Genomic DNA, 27,787 nt, shown 5'->3' on the forward strand with positions numbered 1-27,787 from the left:
TCTCTGATTCAATTATCGACTCAGTTTTCGCTGTCCACCCTGGTAATCAGGAAGGGAGCAATCATCAGCCAGTTTATGAGACCTACAAGGCCTCCAGATGCACAGTCACTCGCTTCCTGTGTTGTTTTTGCTTTTTTTTTGGGGGGGGGGGCTCCCTGCTGGTCCTATGGGGACATTTTTCAATCTTGGTCCACTGGGGGTCTTACAGCTTAGCTGCTTGAGTGACAGCATTTCAGCCTTTACTTTTCTGTTTTACATTTATCTGACAGCTTTACTGTGCAGGATAAAGTTTAACGTTCCAGTGTAAGAGCAATACAACAAGGGGATGATTTGGTTTCCCCTACTGGATCTAAATTAAAATAGTCAAGGATATATAGTGTTGATTTAGGCTACTAAAAATGAACTTTTGAATTATTTACAAATACTAACCACTGTTAGCTGAAAAGAGGACCATTTATCCATTTAAGCAGATTTACTTACAAAAGACAAATCTATTAAAGCTACAGTTTGAGTGTATTCTTCCACGCTCGTTTCATTTATAACCGAATTTAAGAAAAAGGTGTGAAACTGATGGGTCTGCTCACTCCCTTTCACAAATATTATTTAAACTGTTTCAGTTGCATGTACACTGCAAGCTGCTTTGCAACATGGCAGCAATCCAATGGGCGTGACATGCATGTAGATATGGTCACGAAGGCCTGGTGAAGTTTAAACTGAGAATCAGAATGTAGAAGAAAGGTGACTTTGAATGTGACATGGTTGTTGGTTTTGTCAGTATCTCTGAAGCTGCTGATCTGCTGCGATATTCCCCCGACAACAATTTTTAGGGTTTACAGAGAAAGGCCAGGGAAAAAAATAAATAAAATAAATCCAATAAGCAGCAGTTCAGAGGATGACCACGATGTTTCAAGCTGATAGGAAGAAACAAACCAAACAAACAATTACAACCTAGGTATGCAGAAGAGCAACAGACCACCAAACTGGGTGCCACTGTTTGGAAATTGGAAACAAATTTGAGTCTCGATTTTTGCTCCAACATTCAGACAGTAGGGTCAGGACTGGGGATAAACAACAAGACAGCATGGCTAGTAGAGCCCCCTTGGGATGTGGTAAACAGGAGATTCCCATGTGTATGTGTGGATTAGTTGTCTCATCTGTAATATGATGAATATTCGATGAATGTAAGAAACTCCCATTAACCGCACAATATACAACCCCCCACCGCCCCAACAAAACCCAGAGAAGATCCTATTTTATCGTGCCTAGTTTAGTCTATTAGGTTGTATATTTTGGCATCACACATGAAGCTTTGCACACCAATTTTTATAGCTGATTCTCCCCCCCAGAGCTATACCGACAAAGATGAAGTGAACAAAGGGTCACACATTGGTCATTTGAACTGAAACATGAGACACGAGCACTGAATAATGTTTAACTACATGACTTTTGTAGACTTGATTGGCCAGAAAGCCCAGAACATTTTGTTCCTTGTATCAAAAAGCAAGAGCTCTCTGTTAGAAGAAGTTGATTTAGGTACTTACAGTCTAAACCGCTACAGAAATGAACTCATGGCACAAACAAGTTTAAAAATCTCAACTCATTAAAAGGAGGCTGCGTATGAAGCGTCAGCCTCTCAGGTGCTGAATATTTAAGCCCATCTGTCAAACCTGGGCTGCTACTCAGTTTGTGCTGGGTCAAAGTGCCTGCAGGCTTCACCTCTTTAAGTAATGTGTTCATGGTTGACAAAGTAAAAGCTACGAGGAAGCAGTTTCTGTTCTAGCACATTTTCAGGAATGCATTCAAGCAGACTCCAACAAATGAAGCATAACAGGATAAATGCATTAGTATTAAATTTATTGAAAAAGATACAACCAATCAGATGGATGGTTCACGGTCCAGAAATATGTAACAGAACATAATGGAAGTGCATTTTTATAACCTTTTTTCCACCTATACCTTTCAAGACTTTGCACAACAGTCACTGCTTTACTAACAACATTTAAAATGACAGGTTGGCTTCTGTCAGCAAAAATCATGAAACTAAAATAGACTACGGCAACTACAATTAGAAAACTGGAGATAAAATTAAACTTAAAAAAAAACTTTAAAACATTCTCTTATTTTACAAATTATGTTCACTTGGGTAATAAAAATGAAAACAAAAGTAAAAACCTTTGTCAGCACCATTTTCTTTTTTTTTTTTCCTTGCTCATTTTCACTTTAAATCAATTCGTCAACAAGAACGGCGAAAACGTCCGGCACGTTTCACACCCCGTACACATGCTCAATAAAAAGGTCAGCCAATTTATTCAGACTAGAAACGCCTCAATGCTGAGGAATGGATTAACATTGTTCCACTTTACAACCTATAACCACTTGAGGAGCAAATTAAAAGCAGTCCACTTCTTTCTCTTTAGTAAATTCATCTTCAGGTGTCGTGAAAAATGTCTGAAAAGTCCTTTGAAACACTCAAAGATGAATGACACCAAAAAAAGTGGCAACATAATTTAATATTTATCAGCTAGTTTTGCTGGAATGGTTCATGGTCAATAACGGAAAAGGTCAGAAAAGTAACACCCAGCTGTGCGCTGGGGCTGTCTTTGCAAAAGACAATATTACCCTTAATCAGTGACCTCAAATTCTTTGATGACTTTTGTAAAAGTCCACTGAAAATCGTCAGTCGTGTCAAAACAAAACAAAACAAAACAAAAAAAAAGAGGGGGGGGGGGGGAAGGGAAAAACAAAAACGCACAGTTCTGCTTTCCAGCAAAGTGAAGTATGAAATGTAAAGACTGTTTTATCGTCTCTGTGGCGTTTACTGTGCGTGATGACATCACCCCCTGCTGTTCACATTACATACGGCGGAATAATAGAGCAGGAGGTTAGTCCAGGATGTGATTGTGCATCTCGTCTTTAGGTTCTCAACGAAGGTCAGTGGTCCGTGGTTTCAATCCAAAGTGGAGATACAGTACAAGTTCACCAATGAAAGTTTAAAGAGGATGTGGACTGGCGTCCCCGTGTGTCCGTCAGTACACGAGGCCAAACTTAGTGTGTGGAGCGTTTGTTTGTTTGTTTGTTGTTGTTGTTTTTTTGTTTTTGTTTTGTTTTTTTTGTTGTTGTTTTTTTAGGAGGGACTGGAAGGACTGTTGGAAGAGCTGGTGTCAGGCGACGCGCTGGGCTGCTGCTGGTCCTCGGGTGTGCTGTCCGCCTGCAGGGACGCCATTGCCGCTGAGGAGTACCTGCACTTGGATGAGCCACATTCACAGCTGAACACCTTGCTTTTGACTTCCCAGAAGTGGTCACCATAGTTAAATCTGAGAGGAGGACGACAGAAGAAAGGAAATGTTTACATAAAAGTGCTGCCACTTTTGTTGCTTGCAAATACAATCAGCAGTGGTTAAAAGTTAGCATTTTTTATAAATTGTCCATCCACTTTCTGCTGTTTATTCAGGTATGCCACTGACACTGTGGCAGTGTCAATTCAAAGCTCTCCAGATCCCCTTCAGCTCTTCAGCTGACATTCCAAAACCAGTTCAGAGACACAATCTCTCCAGTTTGTCCTGGGATCTCTCACCCAGGAAGTTTCATCAGCTAGCTCATTGTGATGTGGAGAAGCAGTGGGTCAACCCAGGGCCCCGTGCCTCATTCTTGCATGCCACTGTTTCCCTTAACTGCTGAGGGAGGGAGATGCTGCATTCAGGAGAAAACTGCAGCAAGTCCGGCATGTCTCAAGAGCCAGTATAAATGGCAATGGTACCATGGTGGCCACAAACCAGGAGCTCATTTCTTCCACCTGATCCATGATGTCACTCTTTCAGTCACCACCCACAGCTCATTTCCCACACGTAAGGGTTGGAACTAAATAGCCGTGCTGATCTGTAGCAATTCATCACTATGACATTACTAGACCCCAGAAACGCATTTATTTTGCTCTGCTGTCTTGTACAGCGTTGTTGTTTTTTAACTTTGTTTTCCTTTGTTTTATTTGTTCAGATTTTCTAAGGGGTGGGGGACCAAAAAAAACAAAAACAAAAAAAGACAGGGGACTGTGTTATAACAACAACAAACACAACATTGCAGAAAAACAGATGAACATAAATTAAAATAACTAAAGCTTACCCAAGCTCCTCTCCAGCTTTGATGTTTTCACTGGCAAAGAAGGCAATGTGTGGAAAGCGCAGGTCCTGGTGTTTCGTGAACACTCGACAAGCGAACAAGTTGGGCTCGCACATGTGGTTGAGGAAGCGACTGATATTTCCATAGAAACGAGCATCAATGCAATAGAAATCCTGTGGTTTGCAGAAGGGGGAATAATAAAATAAATGAAAAGCTCAAATTAAAAGATTTTTTTAAAAGAACTCTGCATACAAGGAAGAAAACCAGAAAACAATCCAACGTCTATTCAAATTTTTCTTCACTTTTACTTCACCTTGTCATCCAGACTGAACAGGTAAGCATCATTTTGCCTCATCTCTGCTTCTGCTTCAGAGATTATCTCACCGACATACCTGTTCAAAAACAGACGGGCCATGAGGGGCGGGAACATTTTAATATTCATCTTTTGTTCACAAGTTTGTGACATGAACCGTGCAATACACCAGACTTTACAGCCCAAGCTGGTTTGCAACACCTAGAAGAGTTTTTAAAGCACATTCAGAAAATCAGTCACATAAGGCACGAACTGCAGTGTACCGAAGGGCCGTAAAACAAGGGGCAGCACATTATTCATGACCGATTCCTCTTTGAAAAGCAGTGATTTCAGCCAGGGTCCAGTCTGACTTCTGTAGATAAAAAATTCAAGTCATTTATAACTTTCTGTGTTGGTCAGACATGATGTACCACTTCCTTTGCTAAGACAGATATTTCAGATGCTTCCATGCTCCTGTTTAAAACTAAACTTAACCAAACATCTGGTTTTGTATGTGCAATACTTGCATTTAGACTACTGACAGTCGTCTTGGGTCAGTCTTGGGACCATCTGGCAGGAGATAAAGATAAAGCTGCACGTGCAAGAATAGCATTTTAATTTTTCCCAAAATGAAAGCAGAAGTGATAAAACACAAAGTCGTGGCCACTATTCTCCTCGTTTTCAAACTATAAATTATGCTGGGAAACACTGAAGGATCGATCCCTACAAAACAAGTGTTATTGGGCTGTCTTTGACTTACTCGCATACAAAAGTCCCTTGTGGTATGTCTTGCAGTGCTTGGACACCCCAGCCTTTCTTACTGGTCCTGAACAGCTGGAGTCTGGTCCTAGAGGACCAGAAACATCTTTAAGCAACACTCATCTTTTTTACCTTCACACAGCAAGTAGTGCAGCTGTTCACATCAAAACTCTGTTATATACACACATGCTGGCTTACAAAGCCACAAATCCTTTAAGAGTTGTATTTGTTAAATCACCTGAGTCCGTTTTGCACTACGCGGTTCTTGCAGGTCCTCCAGCAGGAGCACGCATGGTTACACTCAAAGATGAGAGGAGGCTCCTCTCGGCAGAATTCAGGTAGAAGTCGACCACTCTAAACAGGACAATACACACATGTAGTGCTCTCTATGAGCTTGATGGTTTCAATGATGGTAGTTACACTAAACTGTAGTGATTTAATGTTGGGTAAAGCTTATTTTATTAAGGTGTAGGCACACTTTCAGACTCGCAGATTGCCCGTTCTTACCTTGTCGTACCAGCAGCGCAGACTGAGCTGTCCACACATGCAGATACTCGCAGAGCAGTCTTCCTTACAAACACAGTACTGCAACAGAGCAGAAAATAATATAGGTCACTTCACAATGCAAAGAAAAACCTATAGTTCTTTTTAAAATGTCTAATGGCACTGTATTACTGATGGCTTGGATCAAATGCAACACAAACAACGTTAAAACATTTAACAGAAAGTGCCGGAACAGTCTGATCATGCATCCACTCCAAAAGTAAACTTTTGACCACAAGTGTCTGCAAAATTAGGTGATCTGAATCAAAGGATTTCAACCTTAGCAACAAAAAGTGGACTGAGATAAATGAGTGAAATCACAGGACTTCCTGTGAAGTTCTGGTAATGTGCTGTAACTTGTTTCCAGGTTTCAGCTGCACCCTTCCTCCCCTTGGCAGTTATGAGCCAGCATTTGTGGATTCACAACGTGATCGTTTTATTTATTTTTTCTTAAATACAGATCCAAGTACATTGTAAGTTACGATGTGAATTCTGTGTTATGTTGCAACAGTGAAGAATTTTCCATAGATTACTGGGTCCAAATCTGGATCGCCTCCAAAACTTCATCACTTCTAAGTGGAAACGCAAATTCATCTGCAACTTTTTGAGTAAAAAGAAAAAAGTTTTCTTCTTGAACTTTGTTGAGGATACTGGATCTTTGTGTTGATGACAGGGGTTTCTTCTGTAAATCTGAACTTGCTGTTCTTCATGCAGACAGTTTCCTTTTAGTTTGTCTCTTTATCGTTTGTTGTTGGGGTTTAAGTAATGTTAAAAGCCTAATCAGATGGCCTTTAGCTCACCTGTAAGTGTGTTATGTTCCTGTCAATATTCATAGGGGAAGTAACACAGTTTTCGGGGATGTACTTGTAGCCATCTGGGTAAGGTTCACTGTCAACTGCGTTGACACAGGGGATGGGAACTCGCTCTTGCCCTAAAGCTATGTCACTGTAAATGGACAGAGAGACAGTTTAGGTGCTTTAATTTGAAAGAAACAGGTGGACAGAATCTTGACATCGCTATTTATGATGCTTTATCCCTCCCAGCCTGGTCTTTAACCTGTGAAGGGCTTTCTCTTCTGCTTGACTAAGCCTAATGTTTTTGGCATCCCTCTCCTTCCTGTTGGCCTGCAGAGCGCCCCAGGCCTTCGAGTTGTGGCTGCAGCAGTCTGGAGGAGTTTCTCCCTCGCGGTTCTTCAAAAACACATCTGCTCCTCGAGACAGGAGGAGCCTGATGAGACAAAGAACACATTTTACCGACTATCTACGACAACAAGGACTTTTTTTAGCGCCGTTATTATCCAGTAGGTGGGGCTGGCAACTCACGTGATGCAATCCAGGCGATTCTCCCGAGCAGCAATGTGTAGAGGAGAGTCTCCGTGGATGTTGACAGCTTGCAGATTGCAGTGAGCGTTCAACAGCAGCTCCGTTATCTCCACACTGCCAGAGAATGCAGCCCAGTGAAGGCAAATGTTTTCTTCCTAAATGAAGATAACCCAAATAAACCCACAATTAGCCAACATTTAATTCTTCTGCAAAGGATTTCAAACCTGGGGTGGAGAGACTTCTATGCTAACCTTGTCCCTGATGCTGCAGTCAGCTCCTTTAGTAAGAAGCAGCTTCACCTGGTCTGCATGTTTGTACTCTGTGGCCCAGATCATGGGCGTCCAGCCTCCGTCATCCTGTGGAAAATTAATAATGGGCTTGAAAATCAGCTGAAGAAATACTGAAACAACATCAATCCAACTACATATTGGAATTCCTATTTTAAAAAAAAACAAAAACAACAACAACTAAGAAGAAAAGCACAGCTTTTAATTTTCAGTCCTCCTGAGTACAGAGTAGTAATAAAGGAAAGGCTGCTTCATTACGTCAAAGCTGTCCTGATGCTACATATAGCAAGTTCATACATCTTAATCCAAGACACATGCAGCAGAGTGCAGCACGTCATGCATCAATTATTCCCAGAGAACCTTTTAAGCCCAGTTACAAAGTGCTTTACAGTAAAAATACACACTGGAAATCCATCCTAGTGTGTCACATGAATGGAAAACAAGTAAATCAATGAATATTTATTTTTTTTAATGGAAGTTACAGATCATATGAAACATATTATTCATTACTGAGCTTTGAGAGCAACAATTTTTAGTGCAGAGGACATCAGTCAACCAAAACATTTTAGCTCAGTGCAAAATGTTTGCTTTGTAGGCAGTACACTGAATAAATAAATAAACTGAATACGAACGTACATCCTAACACGAATTACTATTATATAAAACTTTGTTTATCATCTCTCAGATCTGAAATTTTAAGAAACTTAAAAGACTGGTGTGGAAGTATTTTAAACAGGTATGGGGAAAGACATTTTTACAGGGTTTCAACAAATGTAGCTAAATTTAGGATTATGTTTTAAATTCTACTTTTAATGTCTCAAAATGAAATTTTGAAAACTGTACAAATTCTCTAGGATTGAGACAAGTTTCATGTGTACTCATGAGCATCCACAACAACTTCATCTATGTTGCTTGTTAGAACTGCTTAAACCATCAGATTTAAGCAACCAGCATCAATCATTTTTGATTAATGATGCATTTGAGACTTTTTAAGGACCCTCAGGAACCTGGACACCATCTGTTTCTTTGCCCATGGATCAGAAGCTTGATACCCCCTCATCTACAAAGCAATCATGAAACTACAGCCAGAAAACCAACCTTTTGCTAAGGTTGAAATCAACTGGGAACAGGGTGACTATGGGAAGCTGAAGTAAAAGCACACATGTTTTTTTTTTGTTTTCTTATAAACTAGGATAGCTGTTTTTCACTGCTTGTTAAAGCTAAGCTAGTCTACACATGGCTCTGTAGTTAACACATAGACAGAGTGCTGCATCCTGAAGCTGTACATTTCAATCTTGCAGCCTCTCCCCTTCTTTCACAAGAGACATTTTTAAGTGTACTAACCTGGCAGTTAATATCAATCAGTCCAGTGGACAGAAGGTGCTCAACAATCTTGTAATGGCCAGATTTGGCCGCTAGGTGGAGGCACGTGAACCCTTCAACATCCTGAGAATGGCAGAGGATTTAATTATTGACCTGGATCTTTAGTTGGCTGATGGGAACCTCAGAGAAAAATCTGGTGCATATTTACCTTGTGCATGGCACTGGCTCCAGCTCTGAGCAGGTACAGGACCACCTCCATGTGGTTGTTCTCACAGGCTTCCATCAGAGGAGTCCGCTGATCTTCATCACACATGTCCAAGTTTGCACCAGCCTGAAACATCATACAAACAGCTAATGTAAAACTGCTTCCACAAAATCAGAATCATTAATATTAGAATAAACCTCTGGTTGAGATTTTTATTTTAAGGTTTTTGTCAGAAAGTTACTCAAAGTTTAATATTTCCGTCAGAGAGATGTGAAGCACAAGGTTACCTGAACAAGCATGTGGCAGATGTCTTTGTAACCTCCCTCTGCTGCTGCGTGCAGCGGGGTGCGTTTATTCTGCGATTCCATCTTAAAGTTCGGGTCAATACCGTCCACTGGAAGGTAAAGGAAGGCGAGGAAGATGCATGAAAATACCTGCCAACGTTTATGTTTAAAAAAAAAAAAAAAAAATCCCCCCCGACACACACTTCTGTGTAAACTGTGCCAGCTGTCCAGCTTAGAGCAGAGCTAGTTTTGATGGATAATTTTCTTTTCTTTTCTTTTCTTTTTTTTTTTTTTTAAAAAATGGCATCATTTGTGATTTTACAATTAGTATTTGGATCAAAGTCGGCAACTTCTTGTCACATGTTGGATGCACGTGACAAGAAGTTGCCAGCTTGTGGTGACAGATGGGCTGAAATTGTATACAGTGTGTGGACTGTGTATTTAGGCTGGGGGTCAAGGACTTTGTAAGTTTTCTGTGTTTGTCTAATGCTACCAAATGCATGTGGTAAAATTATTCATAATAAAATTTGAGGGTCATGAAAATTACACCAGCTTCCTGGAAGAAGCAAAACTAGTTTTGGCAGACATCACTACAAGGTGAAAAATGAAAATGAGTGCAGATGACAGAGCCTGAATGGGATTTACGTACCCAACATGAGCAGGACCTTCTTCAGTTCTCCTTGCTTGGCAGAGAGGTAAAGTTGTTTAGGGTGGAAGCGCAGTTTCTTGGGTCTGATCAAACAGACACAAAAAAATGAATTAGCTTGTAAATGGATCGTGGTCTTTTAGGTGAATTAAGGTGGGTTTACTTACTTTTCTGTGTCGAGAGCCACCAGGATGCTCTCTAGAGTTTCTCTGGGTCCTGGAGTGAGTGTACACAGGGCTGTTGTTGCCATCACAGCCTGCAGGGGGGCAGCCCTGGAGGACCCAGGAACAGCAGATGTGTCGAATCCATGTGCAGAACGAACAGGCAGCGAACTGTCAGCCCGGCCACTGACTTCAGCCCCCACAGTTAAACAAGAGGAGCTAGAAAACAAGTGAGAACAAAAGTTTAAGTTCGGCATTTTGTAATAAACAAACAAAATAGTTCCAAAGTTGCATTTTTACCTGCCAGTGGTCGTGTCTGCTCGGCCCTCGAGGGCTCCAGGCGTGGCTGGCCCATGTTCAAGAGCAGGGGGCACGGTGGAGGTGGTGTCAGCCTTGGCAACGGTGACCTCCTTGGCCTTGCTGGCCTCTTCTCCGCAGTGAGGACAGAAGCTTTGACCTTTCAGCACTGAGGCACAAGCGTGATGGAAACGGTGAGAGATGTTCACATCTGGTTGGCACTCCATGAAGGTCCCCTGTGCAGGAACAACAAACAGTCTCTGTAAACAAACATTCACAAAGCACATGTCCTCTGACCACGTCTCACACGAAAACAGTGTCTAGGTTGCTTCTGTAAACCTACAATATTCACTCATAAGAGCCCAAAGGAGGAAGAGCCCTACAACCAACATCTGCCAAAAAAGAATGGTGAATGATGTGAGAGTCCGCCATAATGAATTACTTCAAGTTTCTCCTGATAAAGTTAGTTCTTCACGATACTGAATCACGGCGTGTACTTAATGAGTAAAAAGACTAACTGACATCCAAGTGTCATCCAGGACTCACACTTAGAAATCTGAGGCACAAATTAGGAAAGTGTTTAGTCAAGACTGTCAAGCACAAACTGTGTGGTCTTATGTATCTGTGAACGTACTGTGTGTATAAACATATTAGATGAGTTACACGTTCCTTATAGAAGCTCCACAGATCTATTAAAAGGCCTTGAGGTATGAGTAAAGGAGCCAGAGAAAAAAGAAAACCTCAATGGCTTCATTGAGAAATGGCAAACGCATCACATGCTGTGTCCTGTGTGAAAGCGTCATTAACCCCAAAGAACTGAGATTAGTGCAGCTTCTTCAATCTTCAGAGTAAATGCAGAGCCATTTACCATGCAAGTGTTTCATCTGTGTAAATTGTTCCATTTGTGACAGTAGCTGCAAGTTAAACTGCAGCCAGAGACCTCAAACTGATTGGCACGCAGTTTTCACCCACCGCTCTGCAGAAGAAGCCGCAGCCCGGACAGCACTGGTGCTTCACCATGCCGTTGCGATGGTCCTCGCACAGAACGAGTAGCTGAACGGAGTTGGAAGGACGCATCATTTCATGTTTCACTACAGCGTCCTGGCAGCGAGTCAGCTGTCCATCTACACTCTCTGTGGCCATGCACTTCCTGTCTGCCAGAATGAGAATTTCTCGACTCTTGGGGGTCTCCATGCGGCAACTGCAGAGCGGAAGCTCCTGAGCCTCCTCAACCGCCAACCCTGAAGTGTCTGAAGAAAGAAAAGAGCGTGGCCAATGAAATCAACCACATTGGTCTCACCAGGAATAGAAAACTATTTATTCAAATCAACAAAACAAGACATTTAACCCTTTATCACCCAAATATCACAGAAGCCCTTTGGAGGTTCATTGGATTTTTTTTGTAATTTTGGGTGTAAAACTTGCAAATTAAAATCGAATACTCAATTTTCACCACTCTCTCAGTTCTGTAGCATTTTGGCTTTTAAAACTTTGTGGCTCCATTGCTTTGAACGTGTGCACTATAACAGCTCCTGATTGACATGAAGGGAAGAAAAAAAAAAGAAAAAAAAAAAAAAAGATCCAGCAACCATATTAACAACCAACTTCACAGCAGAAATAAGCATGTTTACAGCCTGCTATGAACACACTTTTGGGTGGTGTTTCTTTTTTTTTTTTTTAGTAACTCATCCACCTGGATACTGAAGTTAGGCGTGTAGATGCTTCGATGGGTTTTGTGGCACAGGCAGGTGGAGCCAATCTGTGTCTGAGGCCTTACCTCTGGTAACTGGAGTGACTGAACTAGACTGAATCTCACCTTTGCTGGGTGAAGGCATGCTGAGGCTGACAGGTGGGACAATCTGCGTGTACTCCTTGTGATCATGGGGTTCGGCTGGAGTTGGAGCCTGAGGCTGAACAGCCACCTCCGGCTCTGTGAGAAAGACGAAGGATAAGAAAATACTTAAGGAAGAGCCTTGGTGAAAAATGTTCAGACAAGATATAATTATGGCATTTTTCCTTTAGTTCAAAGCAGCTGCAGAAGTGTACATAGTTTGTACACTTCTGCACAGTTCAAACCCAGCGCCAGTTGGGCGCTGGGTTTGAACTGTGCCATGTTTTCAGACCAATGTGGATCTGAAGTTTTAGTCAGCTTGCAATCTGACTTTTGTCATTTTAGTCAATAAAAGCCAAAGCCACCCTGTAGAGTCTCAGACAGATTTTAGGGTTTAGCAGACGCTTAAACTCACATTTTTAGAAACCAATTTTTACCCAGAAGATCACCAGCACTGTGATTATATACATTTTTAAAGCTCATTTTATTAACTGAGCAACTATTTACACAAATATAATATACTTTTAAAATTAAATTGTCAAAAATGGCCAGAAAATACAGATTTCTGCCAAAATAAGCCAACTTAACTGTGTGCTGTAATCCTGCGTGCATGTATACTGAAAAATACTGCCCGCCACCAGATACATATGTATTTTTTGCTACCAAACAGCTGGAGACGTAGCCTAGGGTTGGATTAAGAGATATAAAATGAGGCAATATTGCCAGTAAAGCTATCTCCACCTCTCACATGGGATTTCAAGCTCCCTCTAAAAAGGAACCTGAATCAAGGAGACAGACACAGAGCTGCTGCAACAATTGAGAGCTTTGTTTATTGTTTATTTTGTGAATGTGCAGTTCAGATCTTAAGTCTGAAGTGGAGAAATAAACTCACCAATCAAGGTGAGCAGCACACAAACAATTCACATGTTTTTGAACTAAAAGGACTGTTTCTGTCAGTCTGGCAGCAGGTAAAGAGGTGAAAAGTTTATTTAGAAAAGAATCTAAATAAAGCCAGTGTATAAACCGATACTGAATCTATTAGGTGGCTAAAATCAGTTCACTGCTGAACATTTACCCAGCAGTACATAGTTTTAGTTTCTGGGGTTAATGTCGGTTTCAGAGAATTACTTTCTGTCATCCACTTGCAACATGTTTCTCTCAAGAAATAGCATCAGTCAGCCTGAGAATATTGAGATAGGTGATTGGGTGGATGTGCATATAGAGGAACAGCGATCACCTTTGGACTTCATCCTCCTTTTTCGTTTCCTGGAGGGCCGGAGCCATGCGCTGTCTGCTTTTGTTTTCTTTTTCAATTTTTTCTTCAGACTCGACTCTGTGCTCTGATGCAGGTGAGAGTTTGGCCACAGGGATGATTTTAAACAACAGAGAGAAACAAGAAAAAACCCCAAAACAAAACATCAATTCTCTTCCATTTTTAGCTAAAAGAGGTGGTATGAGATGCAGTTGGAGAAGTGGTGGCAAGCGGTCTTACCAAGTCAGATTCAGTGCCTTCCTCCTCCAACTCTTCCTCTCCAGATTCTTCAGACTCCTGCTCGTCTTTCACCTCCACCAGGAAAAGCAAACAGAATTCATCAGTAGCATTTAACACATAAGACTTTCACTGCAATGCATTGCATTCACAGTTATTCAGAGTTCCCACAAAGAAACAACCACACAAGGTTTCAAGAGAAGGAAACAACTTTTATTCTCCAACCTGAGCGATGGATTCAGAGGGTTCCTGCGCAGCACTTTCCGGTTCTTCTGATGGCTGCTGTTGTTCCTCCTCTTCAGACTCCAGATCTTCTGACTCTTCATCCTCAGATGCATTTCCCACTTTCTCCCCATTTATGCTGGCCACCTCTTTAGCCTGCAAGACAACAAATGGAAAAAAGTGGATGTAATGTCATATCTTAACAGCAGCACCTCAGCATTTCCGAGGTCATAAATGAACCTGAACAACTTCCCATTAACCTTACCATACCAACAGTCCTGGTCTGTTTAAAAAAAAAAAAACTAGGAAAAGTTGTCGGAGACGTTGATTGAAATATGTTCTGTTCTCAAAAATGCAATAGCACATCTAATATATAGAGCTGGGGTCATATATGACGATTTTTAATTGTCTATGTCTCAGTGGACAATGATTGGAATAATTTATTCCACATGTGGCAATTTTTTCAACATTCAAGTGCAGAAAGTGCATGAGAAGCATAAGACTGAAACACTGAATGTATGAGATGTGCCTCGAGAGGCTAAATGAATACGTGTTACGCTTTCTTTTAATTTTGCAAATTTTTGAAAAGATGAGAAGCTCAGACCTCTGGACTCTTGGCAGTCTGTTGTAGTTCCTTAAACATTTCCAGCACAGTTCTCTGCTTTAGCACTTTGGTTTTCTTCTTGGGAACCAAGCTGTACATTCCCATTCGCCTCTTCTTCTTACGGGATGACAGCGCTCCTGAGTAAGAGCCTAGAGCACAAGAGAACACCACATTTACAGCAGAGTGTTACCGCAGACAAACATTACACTCTGCTCCAATTTTTAGTGCATTAGCTTTTGTGATGTGTCGCTGGAGTCAGTCTAACCTAGCTGGAGCTTGGCTTGGACAGGAGCAGGAGAAGCCGAAGGAGCTGCCCGTTCTGCAGGAGCTGGAGGTGGCTGTGGTGGAGGAACAGGTGCTGGTGAAGCTGATGATGCAGTTTGTGCTGAAGATGGCGTATCTGGTGGACTCTGAGGTAGGTGGTTCTGAGAGGGTGACTGCGGTGAGGATTTCTGCAGGTCGGGTGCAACATGAGACTCCATTTTGGCACTCTTTGCTTCCCTTAATTCCCTGTTAAGAAGCTGCAGAGTGGCAAAAGCATTTAGGATCAATGTGTTACAAAAGGTTTCCTCATGGTTAGTTCTTGTTTTATTTTCTTGTTTTTAAAACCAATTTCCATTCAAATGGATTTGTTCCAGCTCCAGGACCCCCCCACCCCCACTCTATTCATGGACTCCTTTAGAGCAGCTTAGCATGATTCAAGTACAAAATAATCCATATTTATCGTATACTAAGCCCTGGTTCAGCTGATCAGCTCATCCTCTGTCTCCTAACTTTAAACCTGTGCTCACAGTCAGAGCTGTGGCTCTGAGATGTCAACATAAGTGAAATCTGCACGCACTGACATCATAAAGAGCCAAGAACAGAAAAAACTCCCTCAAACTTGAGTTTGTAGAAGTAAACCAATTGAGCTACAAAGAGTGACTTCATTATCTGAAACTTTGGATATGCTTAATATAAGCATATGATTGTAACAGTATATTTATGGCAGAATAAGGAAAGTAAACAAGGCCCAATTTTATTTTATTTTTTAAATAAAACCTAAATATACACACACTAAGTAAAATAAAGCCAACATTTTTAGTGTTGTAATGTCCACATAGTGAGCTACGGTTTTACAACCATTCAATTAAATATTTCCAAGTAAGAAGACTCAAATACACGAAGGCTCCATCATTGCCTGGGGCTTCATTTCAGCCAGTGGTGTTGGGAGAGTACCATCAGATTTTGAACCACCATTCATTACCATCTGCAAAGCTTCTAACTGGCAACAGCTTCATTTTTTCAGCATGAAAATACAGACTGCAATAGAACGCTATCAGCCATGGACTGGCCTCCCCAACGCCTGAACCTCAACATTACTGAAGCAGTGTGGGATCAATGCGACAGGAAATAACAAAAAGGCTGCCGACATCAAGAAAGGAACTTTGAATGGCCCTTAAGAAGCCTAGAGAGTTATTCCTTACTAGAAGGTTTTCTAAGAGAGGCCAACGTGTGTTGAAAAAGGAAGGTGGTCATTTAACTGTTTTTGCCTTATATTCATTTTATATTTGCACATGTTTCTATTCATCACTGAACCTCCCTTTCATTTTCCTGAAAACATAAAGCAATGAGTAGTTGCTCGAACTTTTGCACAAACACATTTCCTTATATACTGCTAGCTAGTTAATCTGTATCTATAACTGAGTATCTAAAGTGTGTAAACAAATATAGTGGAGTAAATGATGCGCCCACTCTCTAGACTCCCCTCTGCAGGCTGCAGCTATTCCTGCTAGAGAGCCAGGATGGCTAATTCCAGCCTGCAGCTATTTTATTAAGAAATATCCTAAGTTTTATTCAAAGATGCAGAAGATAATGTGCACAGATTTTATTTGAACTTCCTTATGCAGTAATGCTGTCGCTGTGTAAAACAAGCCAGTAGTGGAAGGGAGCAGCTAAAAACAATTCTTTCTCTGTCAATCTCTTGCTCTTTTAAAATAAATAAATAAAGATTTAATTTATTCTTTTATCCTTTACCAAGTGAGTGGCAGACAGGAAATGACAAGCAGTAAATAGCTTAGGGCTGTAGGCTTCCAGCTTATGGGTCACTTGCTAAACCAGGTAAACTTCATGAAAATACTGACTGTAAGAAATATAAAGTGGTTTTACATGTCCGAGCACAATATCAGTGTCACAAATCCAAGAGTTAGTGAAGCCTGTGAAGCCTTCAGCTGTCAGCCATCTTGGCTTTTTGAAACTGAAACTAGGGGCTGGATCTGACTGTGAAACTGATGGTCACAGCACGCCCAGTAGCCAAAGAGCACACCCTGGATAATCCTCTTTTATTTCAATAATGACTGCAATTTAATCAAATTAGGGTGTTTTAAACAGCCTGAAACTACTGACTGAAGCCATAAATTCTTCAAGGTTTTTACTGAGGTCACAGGACAAGGAACTGAGGCTGTATAAAACTAGTCACCAGATGCTGGCCAAGAATGCAGGCTTAACTTTTACTGCACTTTTACCATTGATCCCTGTGTTTGCTATAATTTGCTCTTGTTAAAATCTTGTTCAGTCGTATCGTTTATCATCTGCCTTCATATTAGATTAGAGAAGCCGCCTGTTGAGCAGCTGGCTCGATGAACCTCAGAGTGAAGAACTTGTGTGCCCCATGTCTGCTTTCCAATTAAAAGTTTCACTTTTCACCAAGGGGACCCATTACATTTGTTGTAGTTTGCACTAGTGCTGCAGGTAATTATTCTTATTGAGAAATGTGCACCCACATGAGGTGTTTCAATGGTGGCAAGTTCTTCCTTCCACCCATCTTCGTTTTAATGACAATCTTTTCAAAAGCAAAGTTCCACAAAGGTCCCAATCTCTTCCATTTCCACTCTGCTCCTTATTAAATGTTCCTGTCAGCACCTTTGTAAACAGTTCTTAGGAGGTAGGAACTTTTAGTGACATTTCAGGTAACAAAGGCAAGATAAGATCCTTTTGTGAAAAGAGCCACAGGTCTAAAAAGGAAGCAGTCATGCACTCGAGTACACAATACTTTAACACAGCTTTGTAACCATTCACACTCAAGTGTGAGGCACCCAAATGCTAAGGTGTGGATACTCAGAAATGACCACGCTTCAGCACTGGAACAGAAATGGAAAAAGTTCAAACAGGAAACAAAATGTATGAGGAGGATGTTTTCTGCAGAACATCTCATCTTTTCCTACGTTTTTAGCATCTCCCTCTTTGCCAGCTGGGAATCTGAGAACTCCTGTGTTGATGTATGATAGAGCTGCTGATATAAAGCATAATGCAAGCCTCTAGCAGTTTAATAGTACCCTAACTATGAAACTGCTATTGAAATTGCATACAGGGCAATATAAGCTGTATTACTATAAGAGTTGCTGCAGGGATAAACCTGTTGTATATTGTAAGGGCATTTCTGACTTACAGATTTTTCCAATTTGGCCTTCAACTATTTTTATTCCTTAAGGTGTTGAAAAAAAACAAATCTAAAGCAAACATGATAATCCCTTGCTCTTGGTCATGGTTCACCTTTTGTGCAGGGCTGACAGCAGGTCTGGACATGGTCTTGCGCGCTCTGTGTACGGTGACTGGCGCTGGAACCGGGGAAGGAGATAAACTGGGGCCATTTTTAGTGTCTGGTGTCCCCTGCCCCGGCTTTGTCCCTGTACTGGGGGCAGTCCTTAGTGCACCTGAACTCTGTGCACTCCCAGATGCCGAGGCAGGGAGGGTTTTGGCTGCATGCCCCCCTGTCGGTGAGCCCGAGGGCAACCAGTTAGTCCTGTGAGGGGAAACTCCCAAACCTGGTGCCGCTGCAGCGCTGCCTTCCTGCTCCGGCTGCTGCTGCTTAGTGAGAATGAATCCATTGCTTCCAGTAACAGAACCATGCGGTGGCTCCGTGTCAGACGTGCCATTTTCATTTAACAACAGTACAGTCTTGTTATTTCCTGTTGTCAGGTCCTTGTGGCTTGTGTCGTCGCTCTCGGTGCCGTTCAGCATCACCTCTGCTGCAGGGGAAAAGGCCAGTCTGTCTGCTACCTCTTTGTCCCCATCTTCGCATTCAAACAAGACAAATTAAATCACAATGTAAACCCATCATTTACACAAATAAAATACGTTCAAGCGTATTTAGACAAATACCTGACTTCTCTTCTCCATTGCTTCCTGGATCTAGTCCCTCTTTCTTTGTGGATCCACCTTTATCCACGCAGCTCTTGGCTAGACCAGCGGGCTGATTTAAAGAAAAACAAAAAACAAAAAAAGTACATGTGAGGGAAACTGTTAAATTAAGCTTTATTAAATACATTTTTTGTGGATAACATTATCAAGTGGCTGCTTAGTTTGTAATGTGTCTAAAAATAGGCCCCCCAGGTGTTCCTAAAGCCTAAGACTATCTGAAAAGTGAGTGTAAAGACATATTTCTTGATAGAAATACCCCAAAAAGTCTGGTTTTAGCTTCTCAAAGCCACATTTGTGATCCAGGCCTAAGCAGGCATATCTCTGAATTAAACCATCATCCTTCGATGCACCTAATCCTGTGTAAAATCCCTTTTTATTTGTGCTTTTCAGTAATGTATCAGTGTCAGGAATACTGTAGAGCCAGCCAAGAGATTGGGGGCCACCACTATGCACTCTCATTGTCTCCGGCTTCTCTCCTTATATGCTACAACTAACCAGTGGAGCAACAGACGCCTGCCACAGCTTCAAAAGAAAACCAAATCACCCATCGACCGTCTTTACATCTCAGAGATAACAGCAGGAAACATAAAGACTCTTCCTCCGGAGCAGACCTTCATCTTCATGCTCACTCTGGAAAAACAGGCCCAAAGGAAACAGGAGGCCTTGAAGGAAAAATCATCGTGACTTCACTCTCATGCTTACTATTAAGGTCTACTTTGTTGCAAAGCCTTCTCTTTCAGCTCAAATATCAACATTTAGTCAATCTAGGCCAGTTCAACCTTGAGGAATTACACAGAACCAGCGCAGAAAATAAAGGTTTACACTTTCCCTAACCTCTTAAGACTCATTTAGGGCATATTTAGGGACAGACACGTGCTGATCAGTGGTGAGAGGTCATATCTGATGAGAAGTAAGTCAGGTACTGAAGCCAATTGCCCCAGGAAAGCAGAGGACTCATTTTCTTCTCACATTAAGCCAATCAAATATAGTCTGAGTGGTCTGCCATGCATCCTTTCTCCCTGTTTGCTTCCCAAGTGTCCACCATCCAGATAAAAGGCAAAGCCTATCCAAAAAAAAAAAAATACACTTTGCATAAAATATCAGTTAACCTTTATGAAGGAAAGCAGAGGACACATTTTCTTCTCACACAAAGCCAATCAAAAGACCTGAGAGAGAATAAGGCCACTATAAGCTAATGGATTCAGTCAGTTACTCTAAAGCCTCTCCTCAATGGCTCAGACAGTCAGACTGTGTGAGTCCTGATCTGCTTACAACCGAGACTCCAACTAAATAAACCGTCAGGAAACACGTCCCTGTTCATGCTCCTGAGCCAAACATGAACCTAATCAATTAGCAACAAGTCCAGGCCAAGGACTGGTCTGTGAGGGTTTGTCCCCAAAGAACATCTAGTCTGGGACAACCCTCTTTGGTGTATGATCAACATGGGGGAATCTAGTGAACACTTGTGAGCGTCAAGAGAAGAAGAATCTTTTAGTTCCCCTCCCTTCCCCCCCCAATGGTTTGAAGAAAGCCAGTTACACAAAAAACACACAAGCCTCAGCCCTCCCCCTAGTGGTGAAAAGTGGAACATACACAGTGGAGACAGGAGAAGGGGGAGGGAGGGAAGCAGAGAAGGCTGTCTGCAGATCGCCGCCATTTCGCAACCAGATTGTTTACTGACACAGCGCAGCCATTGCAGCAGTTTTCCACTAGATGGGGACTGAAGGGGTCTGGAAACTCATAGATGGGAATATGGAGGCTGCTGAAAGAAGCTCCAAAGCTGAAACCAAGGCTGTGAGAGCTAATCAGAGCCTAAGCTGCAACTATGAGTGCACAAAGAAGGCCCCAGTGGTTGAGTTACTAGTGATATTACACTATAAATATTAGAAAGAAGCTCATAGCACTATAAAGGATCAGCCTTTCCTGTCCATACAACTTAATGTGAACCTCTTATGTGACAAGGCAGGTGCTGATGTGACCTATCTTTAGATCTGCTGAAAGAGACCTGAAAACAAGTCAGAGAGAGCTACCAAACCACAAACACATTACACAGGCAGCTATCAGGCTGCCGGGGCTGGCACTAAGTACCGAGTACCTAAGTACCCAGATGAGATAAAACAATAATGAACCCTGATCCCTCAAGAATGAAGAACCAATTTGCAAAACCTGTTCTCTGCTGTGATCTGCTTACATAAAAGTACCCCCGCCCCCATTACATGCTAATAAAAAAATCCTAAAAAATGCCCAATCGTACAGATCACCCTGACATTTAACTTGCTACCACTTCACAGTAACAGCCTGACACTGTGCTAAAGAAATCTGACAAAGCTCTTTTTCCAGGTGGTTTAGGGATTGAAGCTGCAGACTGTAATTGCAAAAAACCCTCAGTTTGAATAGTCTGGGTGGTCTGTCATGCAGCCTCTCTTCTAGCTCATTTCCTGTCGTTTCCCAGCTGTCCACTGTCTAGATAAAAAGGCAAAGATAGCCTTAAAAAAAATAAAAAAAATAATTGACTTGGCATAAAATTTCAGCTAACCTTTATGAATATGTCAATAATTAACCCGCCATGGGACACATTGTGCAAATGAACCAATGACCCCGAGTCAGAATCCAGCAGCTGGTAAACATAGCTCACATCACACCCCAATGTACTTCCTCTAAATTAATAAACAGCATCTGCAGTATATATCTGAACATACTGTAGCCTAGACAAGGGCCACAGTGACCTCATTACTACATACTGACCACTGAGAGAGTAGAGAAGAGAAGGGATTAAAGATAAAGGTATAACCAAAAAAAGGTGGCTGTACCTCACTTTAGAAAAATCAGGTAAATTTCAAGATCTTCAGGAGGTCACGCTTATCTTCCCATATTGAGATTGACATTTGTCATGAAGTGATTGCTCTAATTCAAAGGGAGCCGTCTCCAGTCACAGGATCCATCCATGCCATAATCACATCTCTCTGCTACCACACACACAAAAAACGCACAAACAAATCCTCTCTCCTTTAAGATCTAGTTTTCGATTTCAGGAATCCAGAGAAATCTGACAGATTAGAATTACTGACAGATGAGCAGCTCGAGGAGCACGTCTTAAATTAAAAAAACAAAACAAAACAAAAACAAAAGAAAGAAAGAAAGAAAAAACAAAAACAGAAACCTTCTCAAAGAGAAGACAGCAAGAGCTGAAACTAATTGGTAGTAACTTGGTCTAAAAGGAACTGGGAAGAAAGACTATGCATCTCCTCAGACCACTAAAAGCCAACTAAGGGTGAAGAATACAAAGCTAACATGTCGTTTCTCTTGTGCCTCCAGGAAGCATCATACCTGCTTTCTTCTCATGGCCTCCATTGAGGAGAAGAAGGCGGCAGAGAAGGAGTGAGTGAGGGAGAGTGTGTGTTTGAGAGAGAGAGAGAATGAGGGAGGACAGAGAGGGAGAGCGCGAGGATCTGTCGAACAGATTGTTCCTCCTTTCCTTTTCTTTCCCCGCATGCACATTCACCTCGCCGGTCATGTGACCTGGTGGCTCCCTCTGTCGGTCCTCTCTGTCAGAGGGTCTCCACAGAGCATGCTCAGTCATTTCCAACTGTAACACCACTCCATTCTCCCCCCCAAACTGGAAGACCCCCACTGCCAACGAAGACCCAAATCACCACCCAAAGGCTGCATACCCAACAAGAATAAGAGGAAAAAGCCTGAACAACCAGCACGTACAGACGATTTTATATTCCTGTATTCATGCCAAATTCACTTATTCTATTTATACATATTTTGTAATTCCTTTCATCGTTTCATATAAAAATAATAAATCTTCTCGTCAGTAAAGGATTTTTAAGCTCCAAAAAGCCTCGACAGTATGCAGGCACTGCCGTTTCAGGTGGAGCAATGGAGAGAAGGAAGGAGGAGGTACAAGAAATGAGGCCCAAAACCAAACTGCTTTTCTTCATAGACAGCAGGCCACTTTTTGAACCTCTCAACAGGAGTATCTTTTGTCTCCACTCAGCTCAAGGCCAACAAACACCACTAAACATGGCCTGCCAGGCTCATGAAACAGATATTAAGTTATAGGCTGAGCAGCCATTAAAGAAGCCTGGAAACACTTAGAAAGGAAAGCACAAAAGGACCTGAAGATATCAGCCTACGAGATCAATCAAACTTAGCATAACATGTCAGTACAAAGGTTTTCCATCGTTGTTTTTGTTGTCTTTGTCGTACTTTGTTTTAATGTGATCAATGAATTGAATCATCTATCCAATAAAAAAAAATGACATCAAGAGGAAGTATATCAACGAACCCTGACATTTTATTTTAGCATTTCTGCCAACAATTAACTCACAATTAATAAAAAAATCAAAAACATAAAAACAGGTTAGTTCATTGGGAGACTTCCTGGACAGGTAGGAATGCAGATGTAGAAATGCTACAGCTTATACTGTTTCACAGCTAAACAATAACAAGCTAATCCTGACATGTGAGCTATGCAACATGCCCAAGACAATGACAATGGAAGCAGGTTGGGAGGCATACCTTTCTGACATCTTGGGTGTCTAAAACATGAAAATACTCAAGTTATTATGAATAAAAAGGAGAAAACAAGCAGTTCTAACAGAAAGCATTATACTTTATATTTCATGAATGTTCATTTTAATTCTGGCTTCTAAATTATGACAGCCAAATAATCAGGACATAATTATTACTCTCTCTGTATTAATTTTCTCTACAAAGCTCTCCTTTTCCTGCTCCAAATCAAGCACTCCCATTTCCATTATATAAGTGCATTTGTGCCCCTCCTAAAAAGCTCAGTGAGTCCCTGATGATAATAAAAAATAAAAATATTTTTTAAGAAGTACTCTTTCACAAGGAGCTATTCAGCTATTCTTCAAAGATCGCTCACCAGCCAAAACATGCTCTCAAATAACATCGGCTTAATGATCCATTTATGCTCGCCACAATGGCTTTGTGCGCTGATCAGGTGACGTCATCACACAGCCACATCCATTTGTACTCGTGAAATTACTCGGCACTGCTGCAGTAATCTCTCTCCACGATTTCTGTCCTCCCATGTTCGTTGTGTCATGTATGCTTGCAGAGGTGGACATGCTCACACAGCCATGCCTGAAACATGTCCATTTTGAAAATAACTGCACCTGCTATAATTTAACTTAAATGTGCAACCAGCTGAAACAACACTAAAGGACGACTTACACCAGCGGATGTGACGTCGCTTTTGTCATTTGAAACCACTCACAATGGTGAGAATGACAAGCATAAGGTCTCAAGACCAGTTGGTGATCCCTTACAACCACTGGTGGCTCAGGAAAAATGTGTGTTCCCCGATTGGTCGCAAGTGTTTGCTGTCTGCAACCAAGTTAAATTGATTGCAAAAAGGTTGCTGCATCAAAACCTTCCTTGTGATTTTCTTTGAAGATACTGCCTGTAGTTTGCATGGACAATGACAGCAGAAGTAGGCCTGGGAGACACCCATTTTTGTCATATCTTGTAGAGATTAGCATTTGAAGCAAAAATTCAATTTGTTATTCAGTGGGACCAGACAACCTCACTTGCCAACAGCTCTCCCTGATGAACACGTGTGTAGGCCAGCAAAACAAACACTCCACCACACTCCACACTCCAAAAACTACAAATAATAAAACCCAAGGCATCAATGTGGACTAAAATAAAAATTAAAAAAATTAAAAAAAGCTTCATATCTCAATCTGACTGAGCATTGATGGAACAAACTTGATTCATACAGACCCAACACAGAGGATGTGCTGCCAAAGTTCTGATGATAACACACAGCTACACACCCTCAGATGCTCCACGTCCATTTCCCAAAGTGTCTAAGCTTTTCTAGGAGTATAAAGGGACCCCTAAAAAAATATTAGAGGGGTAATCTAATTGTTGGCTCCTAGAAACCCTTAAAAAGCTATCCAGGATAAATCTATTATTATCTATTATTAGAAAAATGTGTTTTTGAAAAGACCCCATAGTTACTAAACCCTAGTAACCCTAAAAAGAGACTGCTAAGCCCAAATCATTTACATTGAGCAAATGTTAACTAGGGATGGGTACCGGTTCTGACATAAACGGTAGTGACCAGACCGAAAAGCAGTGCACATTTTGGTGCTTTTCCCCCCTGAGATGTCATACGCTTTGGATTTTAGCCGATCATTTTACCTTTCCAAGGATAGTAGGCGGGCCCAGGTACGTATGTTCTTTTAGAGCAGAGCTACAGATTAAAAATGCCCAAGGCGAAGAGGTAAAAAGTCTGGCTGTATTGAAACACCTCGAATCTGATGAAACTCCTGGCAACGCATAGTGTTTTTTTGAAAGCCGAAAAATGCACCGTATTTGATAGCTTGCTGCGAGACCTCACACTGAGCACATCTACTGCAGATGTGGTGCCTGTTATCGGACCCGGAGTTAGCAACATCCCCCCAAGAACCCGAGGAGTACAGTCCTGGCCCCTAGCCCTGCCAGTGTAGCAGAAATGATGACGGATGATGATGGCAGCAGCAGCCGTTCTTCTCTGGGTGAGTAGCTTAATGTTGTTCGTGTGCAATTTGTTTAAGCACCGGTTTGAGCACCGTTTAAGCACAGTCACCGTTTCAAAAGTACCGGTTTGGCACCGGTATCGGATAAAACCTAAACGATACCCATCCCTAATGTTAAGTAAAACAGAGTCATGTGAGAAATAATAAAGACAATCTCAAAGATGTCGACGACGACGATTGTACCGCATTTTGATCCGGGACGTAATCTGCATGAAAACAAGCGCTCACTGTTCCTGCTCAACAAATGACAAGGGCGGAGCCTTATACCACGTGATACAGAAGCTGTGCCGTGTGATGCTAAAATTAGCAGGGAAAAAACAACGGAGAGCACGTCAGGGATGACGAGAAAGTGACAGGAGAAAATCCGTCCCTGTCAACCACCCAAACATCAATAACAGGAACCTTATACAGCGCTTCCCTATACCCGTCGAACTCCCGCAGGCACAAAGAAATTACGGAGGCTATCACTTATCACCTGACCAAAGATATGGCTCCCATCAACACTGTGCAAAACGAGGGATTTAGGAAAATGATCAACACCCTAGACAAACGCTACAGAGTGCCGTCCCGCAACTATTTTTCTATTGTTGCACTACCTGCTCTATACACGCAGTGTCAAGCAACGGTGGAGACGGAATTTCAAGTAGTTATGTGCGATACCACTGATTTCCTTTCCGATCCGATACCAAGTAATTTTCAGGCGGGTATCGACGATACTGATCCGATACCGATACTTTATCCAAAAACCGTATTTTATTCTTTGTATCTCAAATTATAGCGTCATAATGATTGCAGGACATCAGATTACTTGTTCTTATCACTTAATAAGAATCCGAGAATCCCGGAGCCACCATTCTCCCGAATTTCCACCTGGACAACAAAATTGAAAAACCATATCGCAGAATTCATAGCGCGGCCCAGCCAATTCCAGTTTCCAACAATGGCGGCAGCTACTTAGTTTTAATATTACTCTTATTTCTCTTTCTGGGTCGCAAAAAAACCCAACTTTTAACATGTTTTCAGATGAGAATGTAGCTGTGTAAACTTCAAATATCTGAGCCGATCGACACATCGTTTTCAAACCCCCGCGGTCTTTCGCTACTCGGGTTAAACATGATATACAAGTCACTTTGATAACTTAAAAATGTTATTGTTTGGCTTTTTCAGTGTTTTATTTGTTCGTGAGTAAATCGGTTTGGCTAAGATTAAAGTTATTAGATTAGATTAAATTAAATTTAACTTTATTAATCCCTCGGGAGGGTTCCTCCGGGGTTTTCACACAGCCGAATAAACATCAAACAGAAAACTAATTAAAGAAAGTGTGAGACGGTCGAGAGTTTACGCCAGCGCCCGGTTATATTTTAGATAGCAAGGAGCAGATGGCTGAGTTTCACTCCACCGAGGGAACTCATGACGTACTACCTGGCTTTCTTTAGACCGTGAAGGGCGGGTCCTCAGGTGGAAGCAGCCTCTGAATTTGGACACCCCCGCTGTTTCTGGACCGGCTAATAATAACGGTGACATTTAACGTATTTTATCCGATAAATAAACACTGTAAAATGTATTTATCAACCCCCCCCCCCAACAGCCCCTTTGAATGTCTCCCTAATTCTGAGGTCTCAAGGTTGGGAAAGTATAGCCACAACGCCTCACTCTTGGAGCACTTTTTTGCCACATGTATCGCAAACCATGACTCAGCTGTTTGAAACTGATGAATCAGAATTGGTTTGTAAAAATGCTGCAACTTCAGTGGTGTGGAACTGGTCTGGCTTTCGTCCATCAGATACACAACAAAGCACTATTTTTGGTAGAGCATGCTAGCGGGCTGTCGTTATTGCCGTGTTGTTTGGAAAATACGGCACACTTAAAAATCAATCCTTTGATTTTTCTGAAAGTCGACAGTGCTCCTTATAATCCTGTGTGCCTTATGTATGAATTCTGTTTTTGTTTACTGACCTCGAAACGATTTTATGTCGTACACGGCGCTCGAAAATCTGTCAAATGTCTTAGTACGACTTTGCTAAGCTACAAACCCGCACCGCTTGATGGATTGTCGGAGCATTACGGCTATATTAGGCAGGCGCCTCGCGGAGTGATACGTACTGTGCTTCGACATAATATTACCATATTGTGTGCGTATTAGGGCTGCTCGATTATGGCAAAAATGATAATCACGATTATTTTCACTGAAATTGAGATCTCGATTATTTGACGATATTTATTTAACCCTTTAAGACCTACCATAGAACCAAGTTCGCCAGAACTTATATACCGGTATATATTTTTTTTACATGTTGTAGTGCCATTTGTGGGAGCATTTCAAGTTGCTATACATCAATACAACTGTTATAGCCCATATTTTAATATATGTATGCATTAAGTCCATAGTAATTACATTAATTGCAAAAAAGTGCAATAAACTACAAAAAAAAAATGGAAAATCGTTTTTGTCTCTTTTTTTTTTCTTCTTTTTTTTTTTTTTACATATATATATATATATTTCTACTTGGGGAAATTTAAGAGGTTTATCCCTCAAAACTTTAAATACAAAAAAGTTGCAAAAAATACTTTACAACAACAGGAAATTTATTTTGAGTGTCTTCATAGTTTTATTTTAGAGATACAGCAATTTTTATATACTGCAGGAAAAACGAAAAACAATCTTATGAT

General features: G+C 41.5%; 1 protein-coding gene across 1 annotated transcript; it reads right to left on the reverse strand.

The window, feature by feature from the left end:
* Positions 1–1,837: 1,837 nt before the first annotated feature.
* ehmt1b (euchromatic histone-lysine N-methyltransferase 1b) lies at positions 1,838–22,162 on the reverse strand. Its single transcript, XM_082541621.1, is given in 27 exon segments — positions 1,838–3,314; positions 4,120–4,289; positions 4,430–4,508; positions 5,169–5,255; positions 5,406–5,521; positions 5,675–5,752; positions 6,511–6,655; positions 6,767–6,937; positions 7,033–7,187; positions 7,284–7,388; positions 8,664–8,765; positions 8,851–8,973; positions 9,135–9,241; positions 9,781–9,863; positions 9,945–10,157; positions 10,239–10,471; positions 11,208–11,485; positions 12,052–12,165; positions 13,304–13,406; positions 13,559–13,630; positions 13,781–13,933; positions 14,382–14,530; positions 14,647–14,902; positions 17,913–18,433; positions 18,522–18,612; positions 21,888–21,965; positions 21,967–22,162. Coding segments are annotated over 27 exon segments (4,146 nt in total). The 5' UTR covers positions 22,141–22,162; the 3' UTR covers positions 1,838–3,124.
* Between the last annotated feature and the right edge of the window lie 5,625 nt (positions 22,163–27,787).

This window comes from Aulonocara stuartgranti (genome assembly GCF_965226115.1).
Source record: "Aulonocara stuartgranti genome assembly, chromosome: 7".
In the NCBI taxonomy this organism is placed as follows: domain Eukaryota; kingdom Metazoa; phylum Chordata; class Actinopteri; order Cichliformes; family Cichlidae; genus Aulonocara; species Aulonocara stuartgranti.